The following is a 26,153-nucleotide window of genomic DNA, read 5'->3' as shown; positions in this document are numbered from 1 at the left end:
GAACTATTAAAATATTTTTATCTATTAATCCGTTCACTGATTTTTCAAAATTGTTTGACGTTTTATCGTGTGGTAAATAGACTTTTCTGCTATTTTATTAACTAGATTCTGACTAAATTGCTGATATATGTTAAAATTGATGAGAAATAAACTGAAAATATATATTCATGCACGTAGGTATATATTTTAAAGATTATCTGATTATCAAATACAGAGAATTTGAATTGAGCATGCAACTAACAGAAAGTTGACAAAGTAAACTCATTTAATATTTATACAAGTAACGAAAACAAAAAATGTAAATAGGAGAAAAAATAATCTCGCATTACTGAAAGGATCAAATTCACAGAAATCATAGAATATTTAGTTAGCTTTTGGTTCTTGAGCCTTCGCTTTAAAGAAAAACGTAGAGACGTGCCCTTCGGGACCGGTATTTTTACAAATAAAACTGAAGCTTTGAAGGAACTCTGTAGACATTCTCTAAGATCAAACATTTAATTTCTGAAGAAAATGTGACGATACTATTTCAAGATATCATTTCATGAACTATAAACAGAAAGACTCATTGCCGTACGAAAAGAAAATGATACAAATCAAAGAAATACTGATAATCAGTTTAATTATCCTCAATAGGTACTTTATAACTAGTATACATATCAAAAACCTACTAACAGAAGTTTACATCCGTTCATCCATCATATTTCACGTTTACTACTTTATAACAACGCCTTTTAGTCATAATAATGAAATATCGCCGAAATGATAATAATATTTATATTGTTTTAAAATCTTTTGTTTTCTGTGATTATAATGAATTTCCTTGTTTCAATAATTCAAATTTTCAATTTGAAATTGAACATTTTTCATATAATAGGACTGAAACAATAAAAACTTTGACTTAAAAATGAGCTAATAATGTTTGTGATCATTAAAAGTTACAATTACTCATTAGTCATCGGATTGGAAAGCTGAGGTTATATTTGTGGGAAAAAAACACCTTGCGCCTGCCATTTTCACTGTCTAGCAAAAGGTTTAAAGAATGGTTTGGCTTATTTTCAATAGTCAGTAAAACATTTCCGAATTCGCGTCTCAATCTGATGATTTCAACCGCAAAAAATGTTAAAATTGTGTAGTTTTGTTAATCAACATTCTTCGATTTTAGTATGTATTTGAGTAAAATCCAGTTAAAATCAGTTATTCATAAATCTGTTGCTATTCTCAAATAAGTTTATGATTAATCGGACTCATGCAACCCCTCTCTCCCTATTTCTTACTTGCAAATCTTGAAATCTATTAAGTATTCAAATTGTACTTTCGTGGAACAGTCGAGAAAGAAGACAAGAGAAATAATCGAGAAAAAATGTAAGAACCACAAGCAATAATTGTTCCTGCAAATTGAAAAACCTTTGCAATAATATCAAAACACACAAACAATCACATTTTTAGTTTACTATTATACTCAATTGGGTTCGGTTATCACCATATCTGAGTATGTTCAATTTCTTTTATTTCTTATTTCTTAGACATTTTAATATACTAATGCATCTAATTATCTTTGATTTTAGGTCTCTTCTGTTCAAAAATTTGACGTTTCGACTTTTCTTGGTAAAGATTTTCCAAAAATTATTAAGAAAACTAATTTTAAAACAGAAGAGACCTAAAATCAAGAACATTTAGATGCATTAAGTATGTTCAATAAGGTGTCTATTAAATAAGAAATTCTCTACCTCACTATGGTTTAACGTCACCTAAAGAAAATTTTTCTTAGAATATGTGCTTTAATAGGATGGTTTCAGCAATCACCTTAGTTTTTTCAGAGTGTTTCGTTGGGGCACTCAATGCTCATTATTTATATTACTACAGATATAAGAATATAACTTCAAAGAAAACACTTTTGTAGATAAACCTCTCCAGTACCCTCTACTTCTTAATTACAAACAACGAATCTTAAAGCCCACACTCTAGTTTATGAGCTTTTCTTATTTTTTTTCTTTTCCGGTACTACTTCTTGAGCTTCAGCTACAGTTTTCCTCAAAGGCCATTCCCTGTCTCTATGGGCTTTGATGTTACAATTCTTGACAAATCTGGACGGTAAATGCTTTTTAGTCTATTATTTTCACAAATTGAGAATTCCTGCGCTTGATACTTCCAAAGTCGACATTAATTAGATGTAGCCCGCCCAAACTTATAATTTTCGAAAGTGCCACTTAAGCTTGACCGGATGTGAATACTGAAGAACCGATATCTATCATATAAGATTTTTTTTATACAGTGTATCTAGGAAACTGGACTGAAATTGAGTGCCTTAGAGTTTTGATTATTTATCGGTCAGTCACTGAGTGACAAAATTAAGAACTTGTTATAATTCTTAAGCTACGGGTTCAAATTGAATGAAATTTAAAATATACTGTGTTTATACAATGTTTGCTTGGTTACTAAAAATACCAGCTTCTAGATTAATCCACAATGAAGCTATAGGGGGTCGAAAATAGACTGAACTACTTCGAGAAAAGGCTGGTACGCTGTACCACTTTTTTTAGCTCAATTTGGCGGGAACATTGCCGTGCCAATAGAAATTAAATAGTGGGAAATGTAATGCTTCAACAATAGATTGTTGTGTCGAAGTAAATAGACAACATGTTAAATATCTGCTTCAACCGGTTATACGTTATTATTTCTAGTTTCTGCTTGCTTATCAAACGTTGTCCATATTTCAACATGGCATGAACAATTGAAGTTTATCCTCAGTTGTTGCCAGTTTTCTATGGAATTTTTTGAAAACATATTTGACTCTAGTAATTGCATAGAACACTTTATATTATTCAGAATTTCTTGAGAATTTCAAAAACTTTGAAGTTTTTTGAGTTTATTGAAGTTTTTCATACTAAAAATGTATCAAAGATTCCTTCCATTGTCTTCCTTTAATATAAAATTTTTTATAACTACCCTAAAATAATAAAATAACTTAATAGAAACATTTTGATTAACGTCATATTTACTCTAAGAATATTGTAGAATTACAATTGAAAATATGTCAAGTTTTGAAATTGAAAATTTCTGAAATCATGGTATTGTAATATTTATTTTCTTATTTATTTATACGAATTCTCTTCGTGGGCTTAATCAATAACATTGCCTCTTAAGTTCTCAATTTATTTAAATACTATACACTACACTTAACTAACTTAGATAATTTTTGTAAATTCTTTGATTACTTTCTATTTCGGTCTGTTCACTACGACTATTTATTATGAACTGAACTGAACTGCGCTGCATAAACTTCTTATATACTTATAGACCTTCCTAGAAATTATTCAAAAGAAATAATGTCAATAAACCGCTTGCTATAAAACTGATATGAAATCAAAGATCAAACGAGTTCCGGGTATTTTTTTGCCGAATTTCAGAATTCTACTATATCCAAGCAGGACCAGCTCCAGGGCGGAGATAAGTTCCTACCAATATTTTCCTCGGATGATGAAGTATGCCCTCAAATCTTTAAATTAGTGTCTTATCTTCAAATTCCTATGTACATTACAATGATATCCTTCGATTTTGAGAAAAGAACCGATATAAAACAGTAAAAAAAATCTATGTGCTTCAATAAACAACAGATTTTGTAAAAACTTTGATGTATCTCAAATCTAATTTTATATTTAGCTCATCAAAGTATACGTGGACATATTCGTAAAGGGAATAGATTTATATGAAGAGGATATTTCTTCAAAAGTGCTAGCTAGCTAGTGTAAGAAGTTTCCTATTTGGTGTTGAATTTATACGAGTAATATTTCTTCACAGATATGACAAATACCTGAATTGAAAAAGTGATTATGTATAGAACCTACATTTGACATAACTTTTCATAATAAAATCTTTTTATTTTTACTCATCTTTTATTTATAGCCCACCAAAGCTGGATAAAAAATAGCCCCCGTTTTATATCTCATTTCTAAGGTGACTTCATATTTTCTACTCCATGTATAATGTAGATTTAAAAACGTTTAGCATTGAAACAATATAATGTAAATTATTCATTTCATTCCACGTGGGTCACGCTACTGACTCGAATTTTATTTTTAACATTTTCCAGGCCGTTTGTTCAGTTTCAAAACTTCCCGTGGACGTATGTATGAAAAATGTCCAAGATCCGGTTATGCCACAAAATTAAATTATGTTACTCCAACAAATATTTCGAAGTCTTGGAAGTTATTGCAAGCTCGGCAAGATTTCATTAGAAGCACCGACAAAATGTTATATAATTTTTAGAGATTCCTATTTTCAAGGAACTTCAGTGCCGTGGAAATAACGTTTATTGCGAAATACTGTAGCAAACAACGTACAACAATAGTTGTGTTGCAAAGTAACATAATTATCATAGTCGTGGTATTCGTTTTTAGATGCAATAATCAAATAACTCTTCTCATTGACTGTTAAAGTGGTTAGTAATAATTTCTCCTATCCTGTCATCATTTTAGAAGTTCTTTGTACCAAGATACACCTCAATTTTTGAACACAAATAAAAGTCTGATAATGCTAAGCTAGGACTATATTGTGGTTGATCTTTCGCCTTTTTTTTGTTGCAATGCGAGGCTACCTATTGTCGAAGCGAAATAACGCCACTAGAAACTTATTTAAAATGGCGCCCGTACACTTCAATAAATTTCCACGATACCTCCCGGCATTTATTTTTATTACTCTTGACGAAAAGTGTAACAGAAAAACCCATTTATTGTATGAAAAAACATTGTCATAATTTCTCGTTTTGAAGTTTGCATTTTCGTGGTTATGTCGGTTTCCTAAATCGAACTGACATTTTTCAGGCATATTTTTGAAGCATAAACTATTGTTCTCCATATCTTTCTGTTCTGCATCTGTTTGTTCCAGTTATGTGCTCCTAGACTTTACATATCTCATACAATCTGATCTTCCCATCTCTATTTTGATCTTCCTGCCAATCTTATGGTTTGTTCTCCAATCTGTGATTTTCCTTGCACCCTGCTGTTTTTCGATTCTTTTATTGTGTCCGTCCAAGTTATGTGACAATTATAGAGCCATAGCCGTGCTAAATATCGCCTACAAAATATTAACAAATTTAATGAACAAAATATTGAAAGAACTAGCAGAAAAAGTAGTTTTTATTGACTTCAGAAGTGCTTTCGATTCAATAAAAAAAAGAAAATAACAGAAGAAGAACTAGAAAGATAAAGAATTCTAAAAAAATAATAAAATTAATCCCAAATAAAAGTGACATTAAAGTGAGATTCCAAGGCACAACATCAAAAAAGACACACACAAATAAAGGCGTCAAAAGTCACCAACATTCTGATGGTATACTCTTGGTGACTAGTATTTTATTGAATATATTCCATAGTGGTACCTCCATACTTGATCATCTAGTTTGATATTTCGTCAATACCTTGAGCTTTTCTGTTTTCCAGTTTAGTCACCATTTGTTGTATTTTCTTCAAAGATATGGTACGTCAATTTGTTCCTCATCTTTATGTAAGTTCTGTGTTGATGTACTTGTTGTTGATGAGTCGTAGAGTTCTCTAAAATACCTCGCCCATTTTTCCGCAGTGATTTTTGTGTTCTGTATGTACTAATGAAATGGCTTTTTCCTATTCCTGAGTAGGTCCCATATTTTCTTTTGTTCCCCGTAGAGATCATTCTCCATATCACTCGAATATTTTTGTTGACCCTAGTTCTTACAGATTTATACTCTTTATATGTCACTGCTTTGGATCTACAGCAAGTACGATTTTCTCTTCTCTCCAGGCAGAATCTTAATTTCTTTTTTGAACCAAGGTTTAGTAATTGATCTTCCCCCGTTCTTTATCGTTCTTTTTCAAATGCTTCCTCTGCTGCTTCCAGTATGTTCACTCTTAACTTTGCCCATGCCGTTTCGACGTCGTATTCGCAGTCTTGGATGTTGTTCGCAACTATTTTTCCTCTGAACCTTTCTTGATATAGGTGTTTAGTTGAGTCTTCAGATAGGGATTCTATATTGAATTTTCTTTCTTCGATGAATTTCTTACAGATTGGTTGCACGACTTTTCGTATTTTCGCTATCACAAGTTAGTGGTTCGTTCCAGAGTTGACGGGAACCAAAGATATCATGTCCTCTATTCTTGTCGGATGCATATTTCTATTTGTGAGCAGATAGTCTATTATTGACTTGTGTCCTTGTATGTTTTCAAAGGTATATTTATGTTGTTTGTGGTTTATGTGGGTTGAAGGTGCTATTAATTCTTAGTTCTTTCTGTATGTCATTTGGTCACCACTTTCATTTATTGTCTCATCGTTGAAGCGATTTTTGATACCGGGTATAACTTCATGACCAATTCTCTCATTGACGAAGATAACTTACAAAAGCTACTTTATAGGTTTGAACAAATAGTGAAAGCTTTTAACATGCAAATATCCCTGAAGAAAACCAAATCTTTTACAGTATCCAGAAAACTCGCAATATACGATCAGAGTGTAGAACAAGTGATGTCATTCAAATATCTTGGAGCGAACAAGTAATATAAATCCAAAGAATGAAGTGAAAGCTTAACAAAGGCGTCATTAATATCAGGGGTATCTGATAGATGTAATTTGGTGGAATAAATATATAACTACCAGGAGCAAAGTTAGAATATACACGACCTATGAGAGACCAATAATGACATACGCGATAGAGATCAGAGTAGAGAACACCATAACTAAGCGGCTTTTGAGAACTATAACTATAACTGAGATTAATAGCGGAACATGTCAGATGGCAGGTTGGCAAATATTGCAGAAGAAGAAAAACCGAATGCATCCCGACCACCAGGGCCACCACCTACAAGATGGTATGAAAGTTGGTCTTCATCATTCCAGCTGCAGCTAGGCAACCATTGATGCAAACACAAAGTCCTAACGTACGATGAAGAAGAAGACATACTTTAGAGGCTTGGTATTAAGCCTTTCAATTTGACATATAATAAATATCATATTTTTATGTGTTATCCCTCCGAAATTAATATTTCGTTCACTGATGTTCAATTCAAAGTTTTTATTACTCGAAATAATCACTGTAATTCATAATAATTCTTACGAAAACGAGTTTTGTTTATAGCAATATGAAAATTTCAACATTCGCTTGTTTTATTAGTCTCTTCCCTCACCGAACCACCGACATAAGGCGTATGCAATATTGGATTTCAAATATGTATATTTCTATATATCTTATATAAGAAAGTTTTGTCGGATAAAAATAAAAAGGTGTATATATGGAATTGGGAGAAGGACATATTTTATTCATGGACCTAAATGGGTTTTTAGTGACGTGAAAGATCGTAAGGTTGTACCAAAACATACACTATATCAATGTTCAAATTTGTGAAGCCATAACACAAAGATAGAAGATTTTAATATTCTCCAATCGCCCAAAGTATCAATTATTCAATTTAATCAACAATGCAAACAAACTTTCATATCATCAGTCTTCATTATACATGTGAACATTCAAATTCAAGCACCATTATTTATTTTAGTGAAACATCACTGTCAGTTTTAATATTTGACAAACATTATCTCATATAATCTCGTTAAAACCACTGAGATTGAAATGGAACTATCACTATAGTTGGTCATTACTTTCATTAAGGTTCCTACGACTGGTTTATTAACCAACCAAATAAGTTTAATTTCCTTATAACTTTCTTCCATTATATTTACATTGTGAAAAGCCACGTAAATATTTGCCTGTATCCAAATAGCATTCAGGAAACTCTAATACCCCGTTTTTGAGCCATTTCATACCGCAATTCAATTTTGACGGGAAAATTTTGAGAAAATATCGCCTCGGTGCAACGTATTCCACTGATAGCGTCAGAATCTCCAATAACGTGTAAGAAGCTTTAATTTCTGATTTTTAGACAGGTTAAACATGAATGTTGTACTCAAAGTAGTGCTTACGCAATTTTTAGTTTCAATAATTCAAAATTGAAAAAATAATAGTTTGATTGATAACATCAATGTTATCCACCTAATTTATGGCAATTAATTTTTATATGCTTTCAATTTATATAGTATCTCGTAACTTAATCACTGTTCTATTTGTTCTATTCCCAATCCCATATAAATGAATCTGTTTTTAATTTTTTTTGGAAATATTAATTTGATTGAACCAAAAATGGATTGAATCTACCATTATTACTGAGCCACAGCAACGTGTGGCTGGATCAGTTAATAACATATATAAGCTGATCTCCTTTAAATAACCATTTACATTTTCCACACTAAGATCTACATCACAGGTTTCGCATGTTGGTGCGTCTGTCCGTTTTAAAAGATTTTCATGGATTAGATCAGGGGTCTCCAAACTACGGCCCGAGGGCCACATCCGGACCGCGGACAGATTTTCTCCGGCCCGCGGAGAGCTAGCATACTTGAAAACTCCTTTCAGAGAACGGAGAACATTTTTTATGGGAAATTAAATTCAGTTTACTGAAGTTTTCTAATTTTATCTTGAATAATCATTAAAATGACATCTACATTGATATGGCCATGGGCTAACTACTGATAACATTGTTGTAGGCTTATTGTTGTTTTTGTGATAAGTTGAATAAAGAAACACAGAATTGTGGTATGTAGTAAAGACATGTATAATATGCAGAAAATATTTAACTTCAGTATATAATAACTAACAAATTATTGAAATAGATCCAACTAACATTTTATACATTTTAAATAAAAACATAACTTATAACAAGCATAATGACATATGAAATACTTATGAGATTTATGTAATTGAGATTTTCCACTGACAATAGTTTGTAGTTGTGGACTATTTTTACTTGTACCAGTTATTAAAATAGATTTAAGATGCTCATCAGTTAATTTAGATCTGTAAACATTTTTGATGTACTTCATTTTGGAGAAGGTCTTCTCACACAAATAAGTACTACCAAAAACAGAAAACAAGCAAATTTATGCAAATTATCAAATTGTGTCAGTGGAAGACGCTTATAAAATTCCAACAAAGATGAGTTTTGATATTTGTTGTTAATTATATTACTGCACTGTAGATCAATCATTTCCATTTGAAGTTCCGGGGCTAGGGTTTCAATGTCAGTATCAAAAGGATTCTGAAAAATCTTAATTTGATTCGCAATGGCATCAAAGTCCGAGAAACGAGTATCAAAATTTATTTTCAAAGCACTCAAAGTTTCGATTGTAAAATAGATAGGAAATTGAGTCTCAGTGGTGTGGCTGAGTGTGGCATGTTTTAAAATGTGAAAAACGTTTACTTCGTAGTTGTGATTGAAACAGTATCAATTTCTTCCAAAATGATTTGATATTAGTGTATAAATCAAGAAGATGCTGGTTTTCTCCTTGCAATCTCAAATTCAGTTCATTCACATGTTTTGTCAAATCAACATAGGAGGCTAACTTCCACAGCCATGCGTTGTTTTGTAATTCAGTAAGAGGGCGATGCTTTTCATTCAAAAAATTTCGATCACTGCTCAAAGTTCAAAAAAGTGCCGAAGGACTTTCCCACAACTAAGCCAACGTACGGCAGTATGATAAGGTAAGTCATTTTCTCCATACTCTTCAATAAATTGTTGGAATTGTCGGTGATTCTACCCAAAAGATCTGATAAAATTGACAGTTGATATGACTTGTTTCAGAACTTCAGACATATCCAAACATTTTCCGCACAAAGACTGTTGATGAATGATACAATGTAAAACTAATGGTTTTGAACCCGAATCAGCTTCTACAGCCTTTGACACAGGAGTTACCACTCCTTTATCTTTCCCACTCATGTTTTTGCCTCCATCAGTTGTAATACATTTCAAGTTTTTCCATCGAAGGTTCTTTTGATTAATGGCCATTTCAACTCCTTTAAAAATATCTGTACCAGTAGTTGTGCCATGAATACTATACATATCAAGAAGTTCTTCATGCAGTTCATAGCTTTTATCTACTCCTCGAATATAAATCAACATCTGAGCAGTATCTGACACAGCCGTGACTCATCCAAGGCCAAAGAAAACCACTCCACATGTCCATTTTTAACGAACAGTTGAGAAGATATATTTTCAGCGATGTTTTCTACCCTTCGAGCCACAGTGTTTGCTGACATACTGACAGTTTTTAATAAATTTATCTTTTCAGGGCACATTTCTTCGGCTACTGCAATTATACATTCTTTGATCATATCTCCATCGGTGAATGGTTTTCCACGTTTTGCAATTTCAAGAGCCACATGAAAGCTGGCACGAGCCTCTTGTTCAGTTTTGAGTTTTGTAAATGAAGATTGCTGCTATTTCAATCCGCGCTTCATAGCTTCGAATTTTTCTGTCCGCAAACTTCCTCTATATTTTGAGTAATTTTGAAAACGTTTTGTTTCATAATGACGTTTAATGTCATATTCTTTGAGAACAGCTATGCTTTCGTTGCAAATCAAACATGCGCCTTGTTACTGGACTCAATTACGAAATACTGAATGTTCCACGGATCTTTGAATTTTCTGCTTTCACTATCAATTTTTTGCTTCTTTTCCATACTACTAAATCACACACAAAAGCAACAATTCAAATCAAAATACTGTTACAAAGATGTCTTAAACTTAAACACGCACAAACACGTTTTAAGAAGATACGCACTATTTTATTTCACAACAGTGTCATAGGAACTGACTTATGGTTACGCCACTAGCCTTCTTATATATTCCAATTACTGCCATCTAGAAGTGAGTGGAAGACACCAGAACTTTCTCGAATCAACGAGATTATTCTGTACGTGCTATTAGCGCCATCTGTTAGCAATAGAAGGTACTACCTATTTCCGCTTATTTCCACCAGATATCGTGTCACGTTACTCCTCATGGCTCGTTCTCTACGACTAAACTAGAAATTACAGATAATGACAGGAAAATTAATAATATGCAGCGTTGCCGTTTTCCGGACTTTAGTCCGATTTGCAGCCTTTTTTAAACGTTGCGTACTTTTTCGGACTTTCTTTTTCATCAGTGGATTATTCCACTTTCACCACCGGCAACAGTGATAATATGGTTTTGGCCCTCGGAACTTACTGGAGTAATCAGTATGGCCCTAAGGCTGGAAAGTTTGGAGACCCCTGGGTTAGATTGCTATGAGGAACTATGCTCAATCAATAAATCAAATAACCATTGCAAAATTACAATAATATTTTTTTCTTCAACGGAAAATAATTACAGTTATTTCAAATAGGTACTTTGTTTCAAAAGAATAGAAAATGAAATAATAATTCATTATGATACGTGAATTCTTACTAGAACCACTTTAACGATAAACCAACAGTAGCCCGAATGCATGAAAGGATTTCCCATTGCTCATTTATACTGATAAAAATATTCGTTGTGCTCATTACTCACAGCGTCGCAGTTTTAGGAAAAATTGTAATTGTGGAAATACATCTCTACAGATAAATCAAAACTCATTTTCTAATACAGTGACGGAATATTTTATTTCATTTATTGATTTCTTCTGAAATTTTATAGCTACTGGTTTAAAATTATTCCAAGTAAATTAAGCTATAGCCAATTATTTTATAGTAATTTTTTGGTAGTACCGATAAAAACTGAGCTAATCATGTGTGATCTCAATATAAAATCAATCATTAATATGCCAGAGTCTTTTCGGTGTCTTCTTCTTCTTCTTGTATCCTGGTATCCATCAATTCCATCATTCCGTCCACGGAACTATCGAAATTCATCGGTAGATCCACATCTCAAATGCCTTGTTCATGGTGTCAACTTTCAGTGTCCAGCTTTCCATGTATTTCCTAGCACGGAAAGTTAGAATTCTTAAACACGTAATTTAATTTCATGAATGAGCATTTTCTACCCGGTACTTGATCTCTATGTCTTCATATTAGTTTCCAGATATGGTATACTTTGCTACTCGTTCAATCTCTTCACTATCGTACGCTAATTATGCACTCTGAAACTTATCTAATTTGAACAAGATTACTAAGAATTTTGTCTTTTTTATTATGGGAGTGATTCCTATATACCAACTGTGGATTCCAACAACGTACATGAGGTCATTCTGGTGTCTTTTAGGGTAGGAGTTTCCGAATATTTGGATCATGATAAGGTTAACCCAATCGTAGTTTCCGAAAAGTCCTAAAGTCACCCAATGGGATATTTTGTATGCGTGTTTTATCTAATGTAACAAATTAAAACAAAAGTTAATCTTAGTTGCGGGAAAAAATGACAGAGAATGCAACAGATTTTAAGATTTCTGGAATCAACCAATTATAATAATTGTATGTATCACTCATATTTAGAAAAATCAGTTACATTACATATTCGTATTTTCAACACTTTTAATTTCATATATTTGACTCGATATGATTATAATTTATGTTGACAATTTTAAAAAGAAGATTCCAAGATAAATTGAAAATACTGTATGCTAGGTTTATGAAACAAAATCCAATCCCGTTATATTATAAAATTTGTCTTATTTCTTATAAAATTACTTCCTTGTATGTACGTCGAAAAATGTCACATCGTATAAAATCCCAGCTGGTTGCAAACTTAGAATTCTCACCAAAATACACAATATCTTCCAACAAATAATAATATTCCAATTCTATCAACCGTATTTGCATATTATTGACTCTATTTCTATTTTTTGCAGACTAGTCCCGATCGCAATACGACCACGAGTGTTCTGACATTTGTACCGACAGTCGAAGATGGCGGCAAATACTTATCCTGTCGAGGACAGCAGCCTCATATTCATGATAGTGGAAAAGAAGATGGTTGGAAATTAGATATTCATCGTAAGTTATATTTGTATATTGACGTTGTGTTTGAAACCTGCGGAGCTTACGGAAATTCGAATTGATGTTTTTATAATTGGAAAACTATAATAAAAGTTACGTTTGTATATCGACCTCGATTAAAATATCTGTTATATCTGTTATTGAACGAGACACCAAAAAGTTATTTACAAATATTAGTAGTTAGTAGAGAGAGATTATTCGGTAACACTGTATAAAGTGAACTTACGTTTTTTAATCAAATACTCCCAGTAATGTTCCATACAATTTTGTTTTATGTTATACAGAGTATTTGAAAATAAAATTAAGAATCAATTATCTTAGAAAATTGTGAGTTTGGCGTTCTATATAATTGAGAAGATGTACGAGGGCAAAAAATATTGTAGGCATACTTACAAATAGATATTTTCTCAGTAATTTCATAAACTGAATATATCATATTTGGTTTTTTCTTTATAAGCTTTTTTATCTATAATTGTTTTGAAACAATTATAACAATAATAATAAAAATACAAATCTTATGAAATTGAACATAAAGGACTCAAGTCCTTGTTTCCTTTAATCTAGATTCGATTCTTCACACATTATTAGCTTTTCCTATAAATTTAAGTTATTTTAAATCGCATCCAAAGTGTCAATACAAATATTTTTGCGAGCTATCTTAAAATTTTCAGGTTAAATTTGCCTCACACATTCTTTTCAACAAGATTATGAACTTTTTCGATATTTTTATCCTTTTTTGACGTAGAAGGGCGACCCGACCGTGAATCATCTTCAACATCCTGAAAACGTTTAAGCCATTTGAAAACATTTGGACGCGACAAACATTCATTGCCATACACTTGTTTCAATAAATTATAAGTTTCAGTTTCAGTTGTGCAGCCCCAAACAAACTTCCGTAATTAGCAGAAATGCAGTACCTACAGAAGATAACAATAGACCGAAACATTTTTTAGCGGAGAAACCTAAAACGCTGAATAATTTTTTTGTCAAGAAGAAGAAATTACAATGTCCCAAAATGTTGCTTCATGAGATACTGTGCTTTTCCTGCAACAAATCTAAAATTAGTCGTAGGCTGCTCAAAAACAGTGCAGTACGAGTATTCACCAAGTACAGTGCAATATTCATTGGATAAAATTTTGTACAAAATACAATCATTTCTAAGTTTATGTTCTATTTATTGAGGAAACTTCATCATGAACAATGAATGATAATATCAATAACAACAAGAAAACAAATTTTTTAATGTCTTAATTTATTTTAATCATTTCTTGTGGTAATATTGGGTCAAAATATTCTCATCTGTTTTCTGGCATAACTGCTTCCAGATTTTTCAAAACATTTTTCTGTTTCTACAATTAAAATTCACCAGATCTACTTAATGACGTTGGTGATTTTATACTATGCGGCTTAGTTGCTGCTTTTACTTAAGAAAGTCTAAGCGATTGAATGGTTTATATTCGCAATATGATCCTTTATTTCCATTAACTTGTTGCTCTAATTTTTTATGAGAGAGATGTATCATATTTTTGTGCAAACTACACCATTATCTGTTAGTGCTACCGCATTTACAAAATCTGGAAAGTTATACGTTTTTCTTTGCTTTTGCAGTAATAGCTATACCTGATGATGAAAGCTGTGAGGAGACATAGATATATGTATGTTCTGGTTCACATAACGAATAACACTTCGTTCAGCATTGATATGATTATATTTGATAATGTAGTAATGAAAACTGAAGTTGCCCCAACTTTTGTTTTAGCTTGAAAATTTATTAACCTAAATTATTATTACATTTATATATAACTGTTATCAAAATAAAGTTTGTTATTTTGAAGAAACTTCTCGTTTTCCGCCTAGTCGAAAACCTTTCTTCGTTGCTTGTACATAGTTACATACTTTCGGTGTATTGTTCATCAATAATACTCACTCCAACAAATATTAACGAACAACTAATCTGTCATTATGTATTCTGATGCTTGGTAAGTGGAAACGAAGAAGGTTCGTTATGATTAGCAAACACGGATGCGTGTGTGTCAGATTTCGCGATTGTGCTAAGCCAAGCTATTGATGATTTTTACTTAGGAAAAGTTTCGTTAGATACTAGATATTATGAATAGTTTTTCGTAACCTTGGTAACAGATACGGCACTTTCAAAAAGTGCGAGTGCGTCAAAATCGCATTTTTTTAATTTTTGAAAATACTACATTTCTACCAAACACGGCAGCACAAGATTCTACCATGAGCGATAACCCTATAAATATGAAAAAAAACTTGTTAGAGTATTTTTATTCTTTCTTCATTGGGGTTCAAAGATTATTTGTTAAATCAATAATTTTCATAAATTCGTAATTCATAAATTGACTATTGACTACAACTTTTATAACGTGAATGTTGAAATTTTGAATTTAAAATAACTGCAAATTCTAATCTTGCCGCTGTAAGTTTTTACTAAAGATTGAGTAACTTTGTAAGAATTTTCGCAAACATTTTACAACAAACCTTAAATGAAATTTTGATGTCTTGTTAATAAATCTTGATCATCTTGTATATGTTTTCCGTACTCTCCTTCATTGGTATTTATGAGTGAATAAAAGAAGAGAAAAAATTACTGTGATTTGTGCAATTACAAATGAGCATTCACATTCCGTTGTAGAAATATTTATAAAAGGTTAATTTTGCTTAGCGAACACTGCACATGTCAATGTCAATCCATTTGTTTTCTGACAATTTAGATTAGATAGCATAATGTTTCAGTTTACATGATAATGTTTAACATTTGAATTACCGTAGTGTAATTAGTTTATTGCATTGCTGTGAAACGACCTAATTTTGACATAGACCAATTAGGCCGGTGAGCAATTCGTAAATACAATGACAGAAAGTGGAAAAAGACGATCTGATATTTGAGTATAGACGATAATAAATTCTAACAATTTTATAGATAACTGTGACATCAATTCATTATTCTCAACTACGAAGTTGACTTCATATTCAAATACAACTTGACATCGCGCACATAAGCCCCCCAAAAAAACTTGTATCTGGATCTATACTATTTGGCATTTATTCAGATGATCTGCAGATTATATAACTAGCCAGTGGGCGACCTGTCTCTTCGCAGACCTTGTTCTATGTTTTCCGTTCCTCTTCCATTTTTCGATCTCCCAGGTTACCAGCCTAATATCATCAATGATTTTTCATACTTTTGATCGCAACCCTATCTCCATTTTCTCTTCTCATTTTTCCCCTTCTTCTTTTGTTAGAGGTGATGTTTCGATCCTTGGCTAAAGACACATGGGATCTTGAAATAAAAGGTCAATGTTCTACATGTTGCTCAAATTTTATACATTCTGCGAGCTTGTCTTTCAAGAATCGAATCTCGTGAATGTATTTGCCCAATGTTTGAGCTGCTCACTTTGTAATTTTCGGTGTCAAGTTATCAATCGGTATTGTTTTTCAGCACACCCTCACTGGATTCTAATTTGACTTGGTTTAGAATCTCTAAAATTATTTGCAATTATTACACAATTTATAATCGTACTGTGGTCCTCTATGTCCAGTATTTGAATATATACTTAAAGATATTGGTGAACAATTTGGGGAATAAGAAAACTTTCTCTATGTTAGAAGTCTAGTGACAGTATTGGAGGTCCTACTTGTTCATAAATAACGTACCAGAAGTTAATTATGCACTCAGCGAAAGAAGGTTGTGTATAATACTAAAATCGACTTTTTGCATGGCATGCAAAATTTAACGTTTTGCATTTCTCAAATAGAGTTTGTATTGTTACTATATCAAGATGAGTTAGATGAAAAATATAGTTTCGTTATCGGCCTTTTGGTAATTGTACCCATATATCGTAAGAAACCAGATTTATTAGTTTTCAGTCTTGTTTTAGGACTTGCATTTGAAACCTCAATTTAATGTAGCTTCCAACTAGTCAGCAGGAAATAGTGTAGTAGCATAGCATAGCATATTTTCATTGCAATAATTTTTGACATTCAAAATAATTTAGTAATAGGACAAACGTAATACACAATTTAGAAATATTTTTTTAATATGCAGCGATCTTCTGGATATCCCATTGTTTTATTTGAACAGATTTGGTGCTGAATACACTGTTTATACCATCACTAAAACAACACTCACAATTACACTATATGACGCACGTTTCGATAACCAAGTTATCGTCTTCAGAGACTTAACATTGAGTTAGGTTAGATTCCAACGGTTCTAGAAACTCCAGATTTGCTGCTGTTATATTATCTGGGCAAGAAGTGTTTGATTAGATGTTATTGTGACTTTCAATATCGTTTTTCCGTTAACTACTAGTGTGTAATTATTAAAATTAATAATAATTCTGCGAAATGATCTTTCCACAAGTCCTCAATTTTCAATTCTAGTAATTACATTCGAAGTGATTCAGCATCGATTTTCAATAACTCTATGTTGATCTAAGGATATATAATGAAAGCTAAAGTTTTAGAAACGGTAACTTCCAGCTCTTACTGGAGGGTTGGGAATCATTTGTTATCCAATTCTCTTACTGATTTTATCATATTATATGCGTACATACATTTTAACCTACAATTCGTTATGATTATGATGTTTAATCTCTAGGACCAAAACAATTGTTCAAATTCATCAGATTATGATCCTGGTATGTGTAGCAATTAATAAAAACATCAATTTTTTCAAAATCGAAGATCTGAGAATTTTCTGGACCATGATCTAGAGAGACGCGATAAAAGACACTTGAATAGGATTACCCATGCAGTTAGCCTTTCATATTCTTAGTTATGGTAATAATATTTGTAATAAAAAATACTTGATTGCTGGAAATTAATTAAACAATTCGAAAAATAACTTTCATTCAATTTTTCGTAGCTGTTGTATAAGGTAATGTCTCTGTTATATTGAAACTAGTTTCGTGACTTGGCCTATTGTGGCAGTATTTAGCTTAGTTATTCCAGTTCACTAACTGTACAGTTCCAGATTAGTTGTAGGGTCATATCGCAAATAATCTGAATAATTAACATCCCACCGGACAAGATAAATTAATATAAATGTCTGCTGTACTAAATTTAAGTTAAGTTAAAAATAATATTTCAATCATGAATTGATCAGAATGTTATTTTGTTCACAACTTCTGTACTATTCTTTCCACAAATCTATCGTTTTGCTATATTCCATTATCTTTCCACCTGTTCAAATTCCAGTTCTCCATTGAAACTTTCATATATTTATTCAATATTATCTGCATTGTCTTCCTCACTTTTCGAGATTCATCAGCATCATTGTACCTTATGTGGTCACGTACTTATATTGATACATTGAATTAACTGGAAATGTTTATTTTTATTATAACGTATCCAGTCACAATCATCATAACTTCGTTAGATTCACTTATGCTCAATCCTTGAGATTATCTTGATTTGATCATCACTTCACAATATCCTATTAACATAGATATAAATTCTCTTTTTCATATATTTGACTCCGTTGATTTATTCAATTAATAGAGTGAATAAATTACGTCCCCTCGACAATGAACCTTTTCTTGTCCAGTTCTGTTTGGTCTAGACACAAATGTCCTGTAAACTCCACGAAATATATAGTCGTTAAACTTCTGAAAATGAAAATTGTCCCTCGGCTTTCTCTTATATTGATTGTCGTTAAAACCCTTTTTTGTGGATTCTCTCTCTTTTATCCTACACTCAGACTTGAAAGTGTTTCATTTTCACCAATAAAATTCTCACCACTCTTATATTATATTTTTTTTAACTTTGCAATTGTGGATAATCTCTTTTCCACCATTAAATTTGCTTCTACTTTCACACATAGAGATTGTTAGTGAGTAGACAACAGTTGTGTTTTCTAAATTTCTAAAAATGAATATTCAGTTTTAGAACCTGATACTATTTATTTTATTTTTAGCAATAGAAATTCAAATTTATGACCAGAGCGAGAAATCTTTCAACAAGGTTGTTCTGCCAAGTTGATTAAAACGACTGCTCACAATACTTATTGCCCACACGTTTTATTAATGACTCTAAATGTAGGAAATTGTAATGAAAAAACATTTAATACCCAGTTGATTACCATTATCGATCTACATGAAACAAGTTACTATAAATTGAGAACGATAGTAAGAATGAATGTACAATTTGGGTAATCTTCATTTAAAGTCGCTTACATGATGCAAGACAACGTGCAATGCAATGTAAGACGCAATATTTCTTGATGAAAAGCATGCGCAAATGAGTTAATAATCTACTAATATTACGTTTTATTTTTATTAGGAGTTTTTCAAATGTTTCTTCATCCATACTGAACTAATTTTTCTATGTTTTCCCGTCTAATTCTCTATCTAATCTGTCCATCAGACTCCAAAAGCAAGGCAGAGGCAGATATTATTATTGTCAGTGATGCACTTGTCAACTTTTTCTAGTTTACTTTAATTACCTTTATTATTTTCAATTTTAAACTGCCGACAAAATATTAAATGAAGTTTGAGGCTATCAAATTGTTTACTTTTACTTTTGGAATTTTGATTAGTAGCAACCATGATGCAGTGCACAATGTCAAACGACATGTAATATTCGTCTATGTAATATTTTGATGTTCCAAGGAATAACATGCAATTTCTTGCACGTTGTCTTGCACCATGTCAGGCGGCCCTTAGTGTCATTTTCATAGCGTAAATCTAGTAGCTTTTGGCTTAACAACCACCCTATCCATCAAGCTCTAGAAGTAAGACAGCAGCAGATATAATTATTGACAGCGCTTCACCGACCACTTATTGAACAAAAATTTAGATTAAGAATTTGTTTGCTTTTACAATGGAATTTTTGTTAGTGGCAGCCATAATGCAATGGAGAGAGACTTGCTTAATGTCAAGCGACATGCAATATGTTGACCATGCATGAAATTGCACGGCTTTATCAATTCAAAATGCTCTAGTAAATTTATTCAGACCTAAATATTTTTTCGCAACATTAAGTTTGTTTCTCCATGACGATTTTTTACAGCTGTATCGTTTTACCTTTTATATATTTGCCCCAGGGTCTGTAAGAAGTCTTGCTGAGGATTACCCGAGGAGTTTTGCAATCTCATACAAGATTCTAGCAAACATGTTTATCACTAGCGCAATTTTCATTCCAGACTTTTTAAGATACAAATCGTTAAAGTTAATCCGTATTTGCCTTACCTCTTATGGTCTAAGATCCCACCGCTCGATTCGGCAGATTGTTTAAATGAATGTATTGAAAGTATACAATGGACTAGCGATAGGTTGCCTATAAAAACTTAGCCGCAATTACCAGTAGTTTATTTTAGTATAATTAATTAGGTAATTCAACATGCAACTATATATTGTTTGGTCAATTAGGATGATTGCCAACACTCAGTCAGCCGCAACGTTAGAGTTGACAGGCAAAAACGTAGGACGCTACACACGCGCACTTAAAAAGAAACTAATTTAGTTGCGTTTCATTTCACTAACACCATGGTTGTCAGTTGCCCTCGCTCGAACTAAGTTGGGCATTGTCATGTGCTGTATATAAGTACAAAGCATGGCAGCACACAACAAAAGTATATGTTCGTTAAATACTGAAATTATAGTATTCATCTAAGTTTAGAATTGATCTCACAATAAACTTGAAAAAAAATTAAGTCCATAGGCAGTTATTCTTGAACGTCTAAAATACATCATGAATAATATCTATGTACTTTTTTCATTGTTGAGTGAATTAAATACGCGCCAACGGGAAAACCAAATCACAAATATTTTTAGTGAGGAATGAGTATATTACTTAGGTCTAATCGTTTCAACTGTACGAAATATAATAATCAAAATATTAGTTTCTACTCCAGAAGAACAGTTGATAAGTTAATTTACTGAACAATTTATCTTGAACTAATAACAAATGTCTATAACTTAATTCTTGCGGTTTTTCTCAAAATTTGAACGTTAATTTAAGAAAAACATTTGAAGCTATGACCTTTTCCCATCTTTCTGGCAATTTACGGATCCCATCCCAAAAGAACTGCGCCGGCTTGACAGTCAAGAATAAATCAAGCTAATTTTTGATATCTTGCTCTGATGTGAACCGTATTCCAGTGAGGACGTTCTGCATCAACCGGAACAAATGGTAGTCAGAAGAGGCAAGGTCTAGGATATGAGGCGGGTGAGGTAAAACTTCTCATCCACTGTTTTCCAAATAGTTCTTGACCGTAGTAGCAGCGTGGGGCCGAGCGTTGTCATGAAGGAAAATTATTGCCTCGTGTCTGGTCGCATATTCTGGGCGTTTTTCGACTACTGCTCTCTTCAAATGGATTAATTGTGTTCGATAGCGTTCTCCATTGATGGTTTCACCCGGATTTAGCGGCTCATAATACAGTACACCCTTATTATCCCACCAAATAGAGAGCATTACATTCACGCCATGGAAATTCGGCTTTGCCGTTGAATTGACTAGTTGGCCGGATTTCACATATGATTTTTGCGTTTGGGATTGTCGTAATGGACCCATTTTTCATCAATAGTAACAATCCGATGCAAAAATGACTTTCTTCTGTGTCATTCCAGCAGCATTTCAGACATGCAAGACCGGCTTTCGACTTCTCTCGGTTTGAGTTGATGTGGAACCCAATTTCCTAGCTTTTGAATATATCCAGCTACTTAAACGTTTGGAAATGGCTGCTTGAGTGACACCCAAAGATTATGCAAGTTTTTCTTGTGTTTGATAACAATCTTCATCGAGTAATGCTTCTAGTTCTTCATCTTAAAACTTTCTTGGCTGCCCAGGACGTTTATCGTCTTCCAAGCCAACATCACCACTTTTAAATCGTGCAAACCACTTTTGGCACATTCGCTCAGCTAGAGCATGTTCACCATGAACTTCCACCAAAATACCATGACTTTTGGTAGCATTTTTTCTTCATATTAAAGTAATGAAGAAAAACTTCCCGCAAAAACACTTTTCCAGGAACAAAATTCGATATAATCAAGTGAAAAAAAATTATTATTGTTAACGCTTCAAATGAATGACATATACTGAAAAGACGTAAAATAACAGTAGCTTTCCAACGCAGGTTCGGAATATTGGAATGATGTAATATTATACATGTTACTCCATCTCTTATCAAACCGCACGATTTAAGTTATAGACAAATATAATTAGTTTGGTACATCTTAGTTGCTGATTATAGATGGTCCGTACTGGTGTATTTCCTAAATAGCCGGTGCATAAATAATGCATCATTATTCTAAATAAATAGTTTGTCTAAATGCATATCTAACCTAACCTAACCACGAAAAACATAAACATGAGTCGAATACAATAAAAACAGAAATATTTTGAACATTGAATAAACAATTGAAAAATATGAATCTAATATTTTGTACAACTATTCAAATAGAAACAGGTATTTTTTTATGCTATAATTATCCTCTAATATTTATGTTCAAAGCATTGGAACCTCCAATTGCGGCTGTTTCCCAACTGGCAAACATGGATTTTCGTTAAGAGTATAGATAGACCTTCAATTTTGAATCAAATTAAAAAAAACAGGCGAGTGTCAATAATTAATAATGATATACCTGTTTACACCTGGCAAACTTAACGCTGCTGCTGACTGGAACCCGGTAACCATTTTAATTTCAAGCTGCAACCTATCGCTATACATACTGAACACACTGTTTACACTACCACATTACTCACAATTACACTTTCTGACGCACGTTTCTAACCAAGTTATCGTCTTATGTGTTATTGTGAGTGTTGGTACAATGGTAGTTTAAATGGTTTTTTCAGTATGAACATTAACAATATTGAAGTGCGGTTTGCTGGAATCGACAGAGTAAAAATTTTATTTACACTTACAATATGAACAAAATTTTTGATATTTCCGTAAAATTGAAATTTCCAACACTTTTTCGCAAAAATTTTATTAGCGTAAAAGATTACATTTTCTAATATGCTTAGCAGTATTTACAGGCTGCGTCTCCAGCTGCAGCGGAACTTACTAGAGAATATAGAAAAAAAATTCGTGGGTCAATATAATATTCCTTTTAAGAAAAAGTTGTTCCCTAGACTAGTAGGTATTTCTGACAATTTTTATTGCTCTCAGTAATATAAATATCGTGATCGGAATATTGATTACACACAAGTTTTAGCAATTCGAATAGCGGAAAGTTGAAATATTTTATTCCATGATGGCGTTTGGAAATGCTATTTTTACTATGATGCTAAAAAGTAACTTTATATTCATTTTTATCACCCTAGTAAGTGATTTTTAGCGGTTAGAACGAGTTGGGTCGGTATATGGAAAAAAACTGGGGTGTTCCTTTCATCTAAATGTTTTGAAAGATACTTTATCGTTTGATTCCATTAAAATATTCGAAAACAATAAACCAGGTATATATAATTTGTCTTCATTAGCTGCAAAATGCCGTGATATATAATAGTTCCATTGAAAACATCAACGGGGAGTGTTGAACATAAAACTCATTATGAAAAACAAACAAATTAGTTCCAGCATAATATAGGGCACGTGTAACCGTAATTAATAGGCAAAATGTGGAATTCGTGCAAGTAATTTGATAGCTACCACTAATAATTGTCAAAATTCAGCCTTTAGCATTGTTATTTGTGACCATGTAACTATGGTGGTGAAATTGTTCACTAATACAAATAGAACGAAGGATTTAGTTTCGAGATAAAGTTGGATTTACATCATTCGTCACACTAATATGGGATATGAATTTTGATCATGGAAATGTTGTTTAAAACTTACATATTAAGTACTGAAGGACTGACGAATGACGACGTGAATGATGCTGTCTAGTCGGGTAACTGTATATGAAAATATTTAGATATTGGCTACTGCACAGGGTGTATTATAATTCTATTCTATATACTTTTGTGTCAATTTGAATATTTGTATAATATTTGCCATTTACTCTAAATATTGCTAATTAAAATGCTATACTTGCAAATTAAGCCGTAAGAAATTGACATGGGTCCAGCCGTATGACTAAAGACAAGCAAAACTCAGCATAGGTAAGATCACCCCTCAGCTTTGGAGTAAAGGGGAGGTGGAGGCTCTGGTAGTTCTAATCACAGGACACGTGAAAGACGGTTCAATGTCCAGAGAATTCTCCAATTTTAGAGAACCTCTATGAACTAAAGGAAGCATGACCTAGGAGACTGCAAAAGGACTCGCCAGACAATTTGGAGAGACAAGGCTTCTTCATTATTAGCAACATTATTCTTCGTTAGAAATAATTTTTAAGAATATTTGATTCCAAGATAGGATGTAACGAACAATTTCTCAACCATATCTACAGATTTCTCTCTCACAAAATGAATAACTAGCTTCAATTTGCATGTGATGGCCGAATAATTTATTAATAATACTTAGCTTAAAAAAAAACGAGAGTTTAGCGAATTTGTAAACTTGCGATAGTTTGGCTAATAGAACTACGAAGACGTACAGTATGAAAAAAGTAGTAAAATATTTTTGGTTATGGAACTTTTTTGTTTAATAAACCACTTTCAAAATTTTGCTGGGTGCGGTGGACGACCCCCAGCAGCTACATTACCACCAGTTTTCAAATGTCGAAAAAAAGTGAATCTTGCGTTGTTGCTGAGTTTCAACGACGAAATAACAGTTTTCAAAAAAACAGTTTGAATTGATTGCTTGAAAGGGTTAATTATTTGATAATAGAATCAACTAATTTATATTGATAGGAGAAGTCAAACCAATATTTTAGTTCTTCACCATCGAAACCAAATAAACTTTTATAGACCCCCACTTACGATTGTTAACACCCAATTTTTGTCACATAGAGGTTCAGGATATGGCACAATAATTAACGCACTTTAAATGATTTGTAGACCAATGGTTTTCAGAACATCACAAACCGAAAAAATTGCGAAGTGTTTATTGCCGAATCACAAGTTTTTACCTATTTGAGACCATCATAAAACTAGAAACCAAAATAATCGATTGGCCTCGATACACAGTACAGACTACCTTGCATTACATCCAGGAAATTTTGCAACCTATAACTATGTTGGCTCATTTTTGGGAAAATCGAGTCGATATATCGACCTTTTTCCATAGGAATTCAAATCTATTACCAATAGAATACGTAGGAATATTATGAAAAAAAGATTACTACTTTTAACCTTAACATACTCCAGGGATGGGATACCTCAAGCAGAAATTGACCATTTGATTAAGAGTATGAGTTCAATCATTTTATATAGGGTCTTCTGGTATTCTGCAGCAAAATATCCGGAAGTGAGTAATTACGTGAAAATAATGCTGTGACATATAAAAAATGTATAATTTGGAAACTATATTAAATAGAAGTTCTGATTTCTCATCTTTAAAGGTGTATTACTCAGAAACGAGGGGTCGTATGAGAAGTTTTGTCCGTGTGACAGTATTATTTTTACGTCTTCTACTAACTTCCAATTTTTTTGCATCAAGTCCTGGAACACCCTTGTATAATTAGTTACGTAATCCTGTAATACTAATACACAAAAAAATGTGATAAATTCACGATTACTAACTATTTTATATGTCATTTAATATATTTATGGACGAGACAGACTATGATAAAATAATAGGGTGAAGACTAGAACAAGCATTGCTAAGAAAAAACCAGAAATTTAATAATATATTTGGTTGGCAAATGTAGAAATAATGTAGCACAACAGAGCAATGAAGTGGGTAGTAAACGAAAGATACAATCAAGTAGTTTGAAACGAAAACCACACAGCAATTGCTTGGGGTGCAAGCGAATAGAACAATCTGAACTAACAACATTCTGGAACGAAATACTAATGTTAATGAAAAATGGAAAAACAAAAAGTGGTTAATTTGATTTCAATGCTCTTATAACTCAATTAATTCCACCATGTTTGTTTCAGTACCTTTTAGTCTGTATAAACTTCGACGTGTTCGTATTTTTAACTTAGTCAGTTAGATCTCATATTATTCAAATACAAAAAGTCCTTCGCAATTTTCACTAATTATTTTTTCTCCCCCAATTTTATCGTGTGTTGTTTTCCTTTAACAATCTCAATATTCATTTAGATTGTTATTCGAGCTCTTCTATCGATCATAAACATACCGATAACAAGAGATTCATTATTTCAAATAGGTTACCGTCAAACTCTATAGAAAACGAATTTTAAAGTATTTGTTGTGAAGAAAAGCATGTCGTTCAAAGACATCTCCATTTTATGAAAATCCCTCCAATGTAAATAAAGTAATTGTTTTGCCTTCAGAATATATTCTTCAACGTTTCAATAAATATTGTTTT

The 26,153-nt window shown here is 32.4% G+C and overlaps 1 protein-coding gene across 1 annotated transcript in view; it reads left to right on the top strand.

Annotated features, from left to right (window-relative positions):
- The window catches only part of LOC130444709 (protein turtle homolog A-like), a 175,754-nt gene that overhangs the window by 62,047 nt on the left and 87,554 nt on the right, over positions 1-26,153 (top strand). Inside the window, exon 3 of the mRNA XM_056779984.1 lies at positions 12,663-12,807. Coding sequence (XP_056635962.1) covers positions 12,663-12,807 — 145 coding nt within the window. The remainder of the gene's footprint in view (positions 1-12,662; positions 12,808-26,153) is intronic.

This window comes from Diorhabda sublineata, chromosome 5, assembly GCF_026230105.1.
Source record: "Diorhabda sublineata isolate icDioSubl1.1 chromosome 5, icDioSubl1.1, whole genome shotgun sequence".
In the NCBI taxonomy this organism is placed as follows: Eukaryota; Metazoa; Arthropoda; class Insecta; order Coleoptera; family Chrysomelidae; genus Diorhabda; species Diorhabda sublineata.
Note: the sequence above shows the minus strand (reverse complement) of the source record. Positions and strands in the feature narration are given on the sequence as shown.